Source organism: Diplotaxodon limnothrissa, linkage group LG23 (assembly GCF_057381915.1).
Source record: "Diplotaxodon limnothrissa isolate DT_005_m linkage group LG23, D_limnothrissa_male_GT1.1, whole genome shotgun sequence".
Lineage (NCBI taxonomy): Eukaryota > Metazoa > Chordata > Actinopteri > Cichliformes > Cichlidae > Diplotaxodon > Diplotaxodon limnothrissa.
Genome location: NC_140617.1, coordinates 9,196,325 through 9,204,839, shown reverse-complemented (window position 1 = coordinate 9,204,839; position 8,515 = coordinate 9,196,325). Strand labels below are relative to the sequence as shown.

General features: G+C 46.0%; 1 protein-coding gene across 2 annotated transcripts; it reads left to right on the top strand.

The window, feature by feature from the left end:
- On the top strand, window positions 1–6,797 carry c1qtnf7 (C1q and TNF related 7). Of its 2 annotated transcripts, none has more exons than XM_085347996.1 (3): window positions 1–148; window positions 4,875–5,108; window positions 6,099–6,797. In XM_085347996.1, exons 1-3 carry the CDS (start codon window positions 127–129, stop codon window positions 6,725–6,727), a joined length of 885 nt encoding a protein of 294 aa, XP_085204122.1. In that variant the 5' UTR covers window positions 1–126; the 3' UTR covers window positions 6,728–6,797. The 2 variants fall into 2 exon arrangements, with proteins under 2 accessions (XP_085204122.1, XP_085204124.1); XM_085347998.1 differs by lacking the exon at window positions 1–148 and adding an exon at window positions 4,200–4,223.
- The last annotated feature ends 1,718 nt before the right edge of the window (window positions 6,798–8,515 follow it).

Here is an 8,515-nt window from a genome sequence, read left to right as displayed (position 1 = left end):
GATCTCTGCACATAGATGTCTGACAGTAACATGTTCAACGGGGACTCGAATCTTGTGAAAGATGAGAATCTGAGCAGATAGGAGGACGGAGACACTCAAGAGTGAGAAGTTTGACCTGGTTTGGGGATGAACAGCTGCCAAGTGTTGGGTAAGAACATGGATTAAATGTCTCTGTCTACTGGTTTATTATCACAAGACGTTGTTCGTTCAGAATGTTTATAAAAGTGATGAAAACTTTCTGCTCAAAACTGAGTACTTCTACCCACACGTGTTTTCTAAGCTTGTATAGTCAGATTGCATTGCAGTGCAATAATGCAATGAAAAGAAGTTACATGTCTAAAATGTCTGGTGTTTGTTTCACATGCATCTATTTCTGACATCAGAAACACTTTAGTAGCTGTCGGTCAAAGTGGATGAAAACCTTTATTTTCAGTAAAGGATTTTTTTTTTTTTGGTGCAAAGTCTGCCTCGCTCTACATGTTTACAAGAAGATCAAATGAATGAAAAGAGCTTTTTTAGATCTTCATAGTAAATAAACATCTCTTAGGGAGCGCTATGCAGCAGGAGCTTTTAAATAACGCATATTACTAATGCGGCTTAGAAGGACTGCGTTTATCTGTGTTTGGATGTGTTTGCATGCACAACACAGCTGTGTGTGTAAACAGTTGTCCACTTCTTTAAAGACAGCGCGAGATATGTGAAGACTTATCGAAGTGTCTGAAATGTAACATTCCAATTTCCCCCTTAGTGTGTTTGTTGGGCAGCTTAGATAATGTCACTTCAGAAAAGAATATCGCCCATATGGTTTTCACTGCCCTATGCATAGCCAAGAAAACAGTCCTCATGAACTGGAAAAATAAAAATAATCTTAATTCTAACCAATATAGAAATTATCTATTAGATTACATTAGTCTTGATACAGCCTCTGCCACCACATCAGATCAATTGCTCTGGGCTCCTTTGATCAGCTCCATCACCTAGTGGGGGTGGGGGGTCATAGTTTGGTCCCGCCTTCACTGTTGTGATTGGTGTGGGGGTAGGGACAGGCTTAGGGCGTCGGGGGGTTCCCCGGAGGCATCTTCCTTGGGGGGCTCAACCCGGGGTAGCGGTCATGTCCGGTTAGGGGCTCTGTTGGCTCTCCGGTGACTGTTTCCTCGCGGCTGCGTGCAGCGGGGCTAGGGGAGGGTCTGTGCTGACGGACGTGGGTTACTGACCTGGTAGCCTGGCTGGCCCTGGGTGGGTCCGGGATGGGCGTGAGGTTCTGGGGGCGCTCCGTCTCTGGGCTGGGACCCGGACCGGGCCTCGGGGGCTTGGGTCCTGGTTGGTGTGTTGCCGGGGTTGTGGGCGGGTGGGTGCATGGGGGCCCAGCCCTGGAGCAGGGTGCCGCCGGTGCGTCGAGCCACCTGGGGGGCTCTTCAACTGGTGGGGGAGATTGTCACATCTTGCAGGAGCTTTCCTCTCCTCAGGAGCTGCCTCTGCAGGAGGGGGAGATACAGGAGAGGTGGAGGAAGATCTCAGCCTGGGTGTTTATTGTCTTATGTAGTCTGGAAGATGAGTGGATGGTGGGGTGGGTGCAGTTTTCTCTGTGGTGGGGTTGGGTGGACTGTCCCGGGCTCTGTGGGGCCGGGCGGCGCTGCTGCACTGGGCCCGGTCTGGATGGGCCTGGGCCCCCTTTCCCTGGCGGGTCGCGGAGTATGGGGGTGCCTACTGGGGTCAGCGGGGGAGCTGACCCCAGGGAGGGGTCACTTGCCCCTCCCTTCCTTCCCTCCCCATCTCCAGCTGCCTCCCTCTTCCCGCTCCACCACAACCACCCACACATGCAGGGCCTTGGAGTAGGGGTATGTCACCAGGGTGCAGAGGAGGCTACCCCCCCTCTGTCCCCTTCTGGCTGCCTCTGCCTCAATTTTATCCCACAACTTAGACATTCACATTACTCACACTCTCATTACACATACATATAGGATCTTGGGGGTGGGCACGATACACGGAGTCCAAAGTACCATCAGGGTGTACACCCCACCCCTGGCATCGTTGCCCACCTCTCAATTTTAAATACACGTAGACATTGAGGGCTAGCAGGAGGGACCATGCGCTTACCTGCTGCTCTCTGGCAGGTAGCTCCATGCCCTCCTGGGTTTTAAATGCACCTTAGGACACACATGCATCAACATTACAATGAGCGGGTGGAGGGAGGTTTGGAGTCTTCTCTCACCCCCGTTCTCTGCGACCTGCTGGAGCAGGGGGGCTAGGAGGAGAAGTTGGCCGTCCGACTGCGGTCTGGAGTGTGGAGCCTTCCTGCTGCTGCGGAGTCGGGGCGGTCTGCCTCCCCCCACCGCAGGGAAAAGGGAAACACCACCTGGGTCTGGGTGCAGTTCCCCCCTCCAGGGGCGAGGGCACCTAGACCCGGTTTGTAGAGTACGCTTGGGGAGTGTGATCGTGTGTACAACGTCTCTTTATGTCTGTCTCCACGTTGGTTGAGTGTGGAGTAAGTGCATATGAGAGCATGAGGGTGGGAATGGATGTTTGTATCTGTGTGTGCCTGTATGTCTGTGTCTATATGTCAGGTTGGGTGTCAGGCGCCACCTCTCTGGGGACATCTCAGGCCCTCCAAGGTTTGGAGGCCTATCTCCCCCTACCACCACTTCCCCTGCCAGTGGCGGACCCCCTCAGACATCGGTGCGTTGGTGGTTCTTTGTGTCCGGGGATGGGCGTCCAGGTACACACCGGCTCACTCCTTGGCGGCCGCTTATCGGGGCCTGGAGCCTGGGGCTCGCTCGGGCCACTTCGGAGGTGGGGTGCCCCCGGCCTCTCGGCCTGGGGCTCGGTCACTCAGGCGCAGCTGGCTGCCGGCGGAGCTCACGGGCGCGTCACTGCAACTCCCCCTGGCTTCTGCTCCGCGGCTGCTGAGTGAGCCCTCATCTGGGACTCTCCTCAGCTCTTTCCGGGACAGTGGCGCAGCTGCCCCTCTGTTGGTCTTCCTTGGTCTCTTGTGTTCTGGGGGCCTCTGGATGTCTGGAGTTTTGATCTCCTCCACACCTGCTTCACGCCCTGGAGGACGGGGCTGTGGCCCCCCCACACCCTCTAGCAGATTATTACATGAAGGAACCTTTTAAAAAAACAAAAAACAAGCGCGTCCATGCTCACAGGTGTACACACGGGTGATCACACCCACAAACTACACCCTTTTTGGCTCCTACCTCAAAGCACACTGTGTTCTGTTGATCTTATGTGCTGCACAATAATGTTTAACATTTAGTATTTACTGTCATATTCCCATATATCATTGTGATGTTGTTTATTCTATTACTCTTGTTCTCTTCTGCTTGCTTTCTTTTTTCTTTCTCAGCAGGTGATCCAGGTGATTGATATATGCATTTTTTTTTCTCTGCCCGTTCTGTTGGTTTTTGTCTTTTGCCCTTCTCCCCCGTCCCTCTTCTCAGCTGTTACTCTTTCCCTCTTTCTTTCTCCCCTTCTTTCCCCCAGTCAAGTCTGTCCCGTATTCAGTAAGTGAAAATAAAATAAACAATAAAAGGTGAATCAAATGGACCATTACGGCAAGGCTGGGATGGTCAGTTTGGTAAAGTAAATCCGTTGGGCATCTTTCTTTGCCTTTAGACAACAATTCTGATGGCAAAAGAGCCAAACGGGACAGGCCAAAAAAAAAAAAAAAAAAAAAAAAAAAAAAAGTAATCACCTCCCCCTTATGAAAAAAAAAGAAAAAGAAAAAAAAAAAAAAAAGACAGCGTTTTTACTAAAGCTGACATCATTGCTGCAGACTGGAGATGGCGGGCGGGGTTTCTCTCTCCCAGGACCTCACATTGGCTCTGTGGCCAGTTCATTACCCGCAAAATCAAAAACATACTACTCTTACAAGAAGGAGGAGAGCAGCCTGCGTGTATGTGTGGTGTCTCCTTCCTGTTTAGCTCATCATGTAGTATGCACCTAATTTGTCTAATGTGCTTGCATTGACAGACAACCAAATGTGTAAAGGCAAAGAAAAACATGCCGTAATAACTTTTTTGAAAAGGCAGACAAGGGGATTATCCTTCTTTGTAGACCTGACACATATGTTCCAACGCCCCCGCTGACCAGAGACAAGCAGCAGATGCAAAACTCACATTCTCACACCCACATGGGCAAATCTGTGTGTGTGTGTGTGTGTGTGTGTGTAATAATCAAATCTGCGAATCCAAAAGATTTTCACACAGCGGAAGACATTTTCAGTATGTTTCCATATGATTTCTTTGCTGTGGAATGTTTGATGTTGAACATCAGGATGCAGAATCACCATTAAGTGCTTTTGCTTTTAATGCCTGCTTTACGTTCTGTTACAGAAATAGAGGTGTGATCATGTCTCCTTCTTTTCTCTCTTACATGTATGTATAACGCCATTGCTTCATGATCGTGTTCCCCTGACAGAAATTGTTCTGGGTGTTATGTCATGGCTCGGGAATGTTTTGGCACAAAAAGAGACAAGACTTGGAGCAGACACAAAGATTTCGCTTGAAGTCTATTACATGCAAATCTGTGGCAGGATGAGAACATCGGCGTGTGAAAAGGAATCAGAAGCAATTGCTTCTCATTACAAAAATCACATCTGGCCTCATGCTGCATTTGATCACAAGTTTGATTCACTGATATGCAGTTTCTCTGTCTGACACCCTGACAAGAACGTTTTGAGTGTTTAATGGCACTGATCAATATAATAGGACCGCTAAGTGTCTGGACTCACTGATTCATTATTGTTCGTTATCTGCCTCCTTTGCCCAAACATCTGCAAACACAAAACTAACTTGAGAGTTGCTCGGAACTTTGTGAGTTAACGTGGAGACACAAACATCTATATTAATGTTCTCTTTTGGCTGTATATACAGGTTTGAAGATGTGGACCTTGATGGGATTTGTCTGTCTGTGGCCCTGTGTCTCGGGAGAGTTGTTTGACACCAAGCTCAAAGCCCCACGACTGATCTGCAGTGTTCCTGGGTCACCCGGACTGCCTGGCAAACCAGGTCCCAGCGGGCCCCCGGGAGCAGATGGGAATGTGGGTATCCCAGGAAGAGATGGCAGAGATGGCAGGAAGGGTGAAAAAGGAGAAAAGGGTGACACAGGTATAATATGAAACAGATACAGTATTACTTTATGTCTGCTGATAAAGAAATACTGCCAGTGTGTGCGTGAAGTGAAAAGCTGGCGCATAGAGAAGATAAAATGATGTGTGTGAAAGTTATTAAATGATCTCTCCTACAGGACTGGAGGCTTAACAATAAAGGGGAAGTCAATGTAAACACACATCAGGTCTCCAACTCCTTCAATCTGATCATTACAGACAGCACTGTGTGTGAAATGCCAACATTTATTGTAATAAAAAACAAGAAATAGGTGCACCTTTGCCATAAAGTGTATCAAGTACAGTTACTGCCACAGGTTCTGAGGATCATTTTAGGGAGCCAGCTTATGATTGAGAAAGAAAAATGCACACATGCAATACATTTAATTAGTGCTTGTAATGTGTCTGTCCTTAGAATGGTGGTTTATGTCGCTCAGACTCATTTTCGAATTAGCTTTATAGTTTTTAAACTAGCTTGAGATGGCAAATCCTGGGTGTAAACAGTTTGATTATTTTAAAGCAGATGCTGCATGTGTTGCAAAAATCTTCCATAATGTTATTACAAAATATTTGGAAGGGCTGTACCTGTTAGCCTCATCCAACAGAAATATTATCCTAATATCAGCCTGTGAAGTCTGAAATGCCATAAATCTGTCAGGGATAAATAAACGTCATTCACCTGTGTTTTCCATTATGCCTGGAAACAGGAATTCACTTTCAACTGAACATGGAGCCACTTATTAGGAAAAGCCCTGCAGAAAAAAACAATCACAATCACAATGTTGCCTGTCTCCAGGGTATTTACTGCGACAGTGGTGCTGACTGAATGCACCGAAGGGTTAATCAAGCCAGTTTGAATGTCAAGTGACTTTGTTCAAAGGTTGACTTAATCCCTGACAATGACTGGGGAGCTGTGTTTCTGGTTTAACAGTAGTAAAACTGAATCCTTCAATTAGAGACTGATGTTGCAAGCATTGTGTTTTGCTTTCAGGAGTGAAGGGCAGGGTAGGCCCGACAGGTAAACTTGGAGAACGAGGTGACCGCGGCCCTCCAGGCAAACGAGGCCCTACGGGAGAGAACGGAGATGGTGGCTTGCTTGGACCTCCAGGACCCGACGGGGAGAAAGGGGACAAGGGCAAACGAGGACCGCGGGGCACTGCGGGAACCTGCAAATGTGGCAGCCTCATGCCTAAATCTGCTTTCTCTGCGGGAATCACCAGCAGCTACCCTGCAGAGAAAACCCCCATTAAGTTCAACAAGATCCTCTTCGATGAAGGCGGACACTACAACCCACAGACGGGCAAGTTCATCTGTGCATACCCAGGCATTTATTATTTCTCCTATGACATTACACTGGCCAACAAACACCTGGCTATCGGTCTGGTGCAGAATGGTCAGTATCGCATCAAAACTTTTGATGCCAATACAGGAAACCATGACGTGGCATCTGGGTCCACCGTCATGTACCTGAATCCAGAAGACGAGGTGTGGATGGAAATCTTCTACCATGACCAGAACGGTTTATTTGCAGATGCTGGCTGGGCTGACAGCCTCTTCTCTGGCTTCCTTATCTATGCAGACAGCAACTACTTTGACACACTAGCAGATGACTACGCATAGAGCCTGAAAAACTCAAGAGAGAAAACCACAAGCTCCTATTCACTGTCACACACACACATATAAAGACTATATTTTTATACCAATATTTGTATTGCTAGTTATATTATTAGAATGGAGACTTATCTATTGTTTTAAAAGTATATTATTTGATAAAGTCTTTATATGTTCATGATTTAATTGGAATCAAATAAACATTGTTGAAATGTAATAATGGTTTACATGTTTCCATTTGCAAAAAGAAGTAAAACTGAAACATGTGTGAGACAAAGTTATTGGACAATAGAAAGCTGAAAAGTGAAAACAGGCCAGCCATGTGTTTGTTATTGGTGATATTTCCAAAAACAACAGCTGCAGAGGAGAACTTCCTCCTTTGCTTTATTTAGTGCAAGAAATATTAACACAAAAAAAACATAATATGAAACGTAGAGACCATTCTGACGTGGTGGAAATGATGGCGCAATCCTGGCTACCTCAGATAGCAACAAAAACCAACTAAAACTATATCCTGGCCCCTAAAGCCAAACAAAAAAAAAGAAGAAACAATCATGTGAACAAATAAATAAGATACTGAAATAAAAAAAATCAAAGATAAAGTTGTGTACCAGAGTTTGTATTGGTTTTGGGTTTTTTTTTTTTGTTTTTTTACTTAAGCTAGCTGAAAATATGAACAAAGCGTAAGATCAGCGAGATGGTCGTCAACTTCAGAAGAAAAAGGGCAGCAACTGCCCGATGGCTATCCTGGGATGGGATGTTGGAGGAGTGACAAATACCTGGGCGTCCACAGCAACAGCAGGCCAAACTGAAAGACCAAAACAGAGGCTGCATACAAGACAGGGATGAGCAGGCTTTATTTCCTCAGCAAGCCGAGATCCCTTAGCATGTATAGCAAAATCTTAGAGCTTTAAGCCAATTGTGTCACAGGCTGGGTCTCTGACCCAGCGCTCTGAGTTCATGTTTGTATTTGTCTCATTTTGTTATGTGATTTAGTTTGTGTTATTTCCTATCTGCCTTTAGTTTAGGCAGTTATTGTTCCTGGGTTTTCTATGTTTTGGGGTTTTGTATTTATTCATCACATATTAGGTCTGTTAAGTTGTGTTGTCATGTTTTAGTTTTAGTATTTCCTGTTTTATTCTGACAATGTCATGTGTTCTTTGTTTATTGTATTTAGCTTTCCTCTCCTGGTCCTGTCATTAGGTTTATGTCTGTCAGCTGTTTCCCCCATGTGTCTCCACCTCCCCTGATCACCTCATGTATGTATTTAAGCCCTTTGTTTTCTGCATGCCATTGTCAGGTCGTCTGCTCATCCATGTCTCATCCCCAAGTACCCATGTCAGTTCACTATGGTTAAGCTTTTTCATGTTTTGTTATTAGTTCACCCAGTTTAGGTTATTGTTTAGTTTTCACCGATGCCCGATTATTTTTACCCTCATTGCTAGCCTCAATAAACGGCTTGTTTTGTTTATCCACACTACGTTTTGGTCTGCGTTTGAGTCCTCCTCTGCAACACATACGGTCTGCCCCAGCCAGACCGTGACAAATTGGTTGTGTCTGTGTGTGAAGTTTAGACAGCTTATGTGGAGGAGGAACTGTTATGCAAATTTCCTGCTGAATAATACTTTTGCTTGAATTATACTCCCTCTCCCTCTGTTTAAGAAAACTTTGTTCTGAATGGCTGTTCCTTGTAAACTGAGGAAGTCTAAACTTTTGGCTCACAGGAACTGCTTGTACACTGACCTTATTATTTGAAACTTTGACCATGTTTAATAGGAACATCTGGCTTTGTAACAG

What these genes read in the sequence shown, in the direction of transcription:
- c1qtnf7 (XM_085347996.1), top strand. Translation starts at nt 127, where the DNA reads ATGAACAGCTGCCAAGTGTTGG. An exon ending in GAACAGCTGCCAAGTGTTGG is followed by an intron (nt 149 to 4,874) that starts GTAAGAACATGG and finishes CTGTATATACAG; the next exon opens with GTTTGAAGATGTGGACCTTG. An exon ending in AGGAGAAAAGGGTGACACAG is followed by an intron (nt 5,109 to 6,098) that starts GTATAATATGAA and finishes TTTTGCTTTCAG; the next exon opens with GAGTGAAGGGCAGGGTAGGC.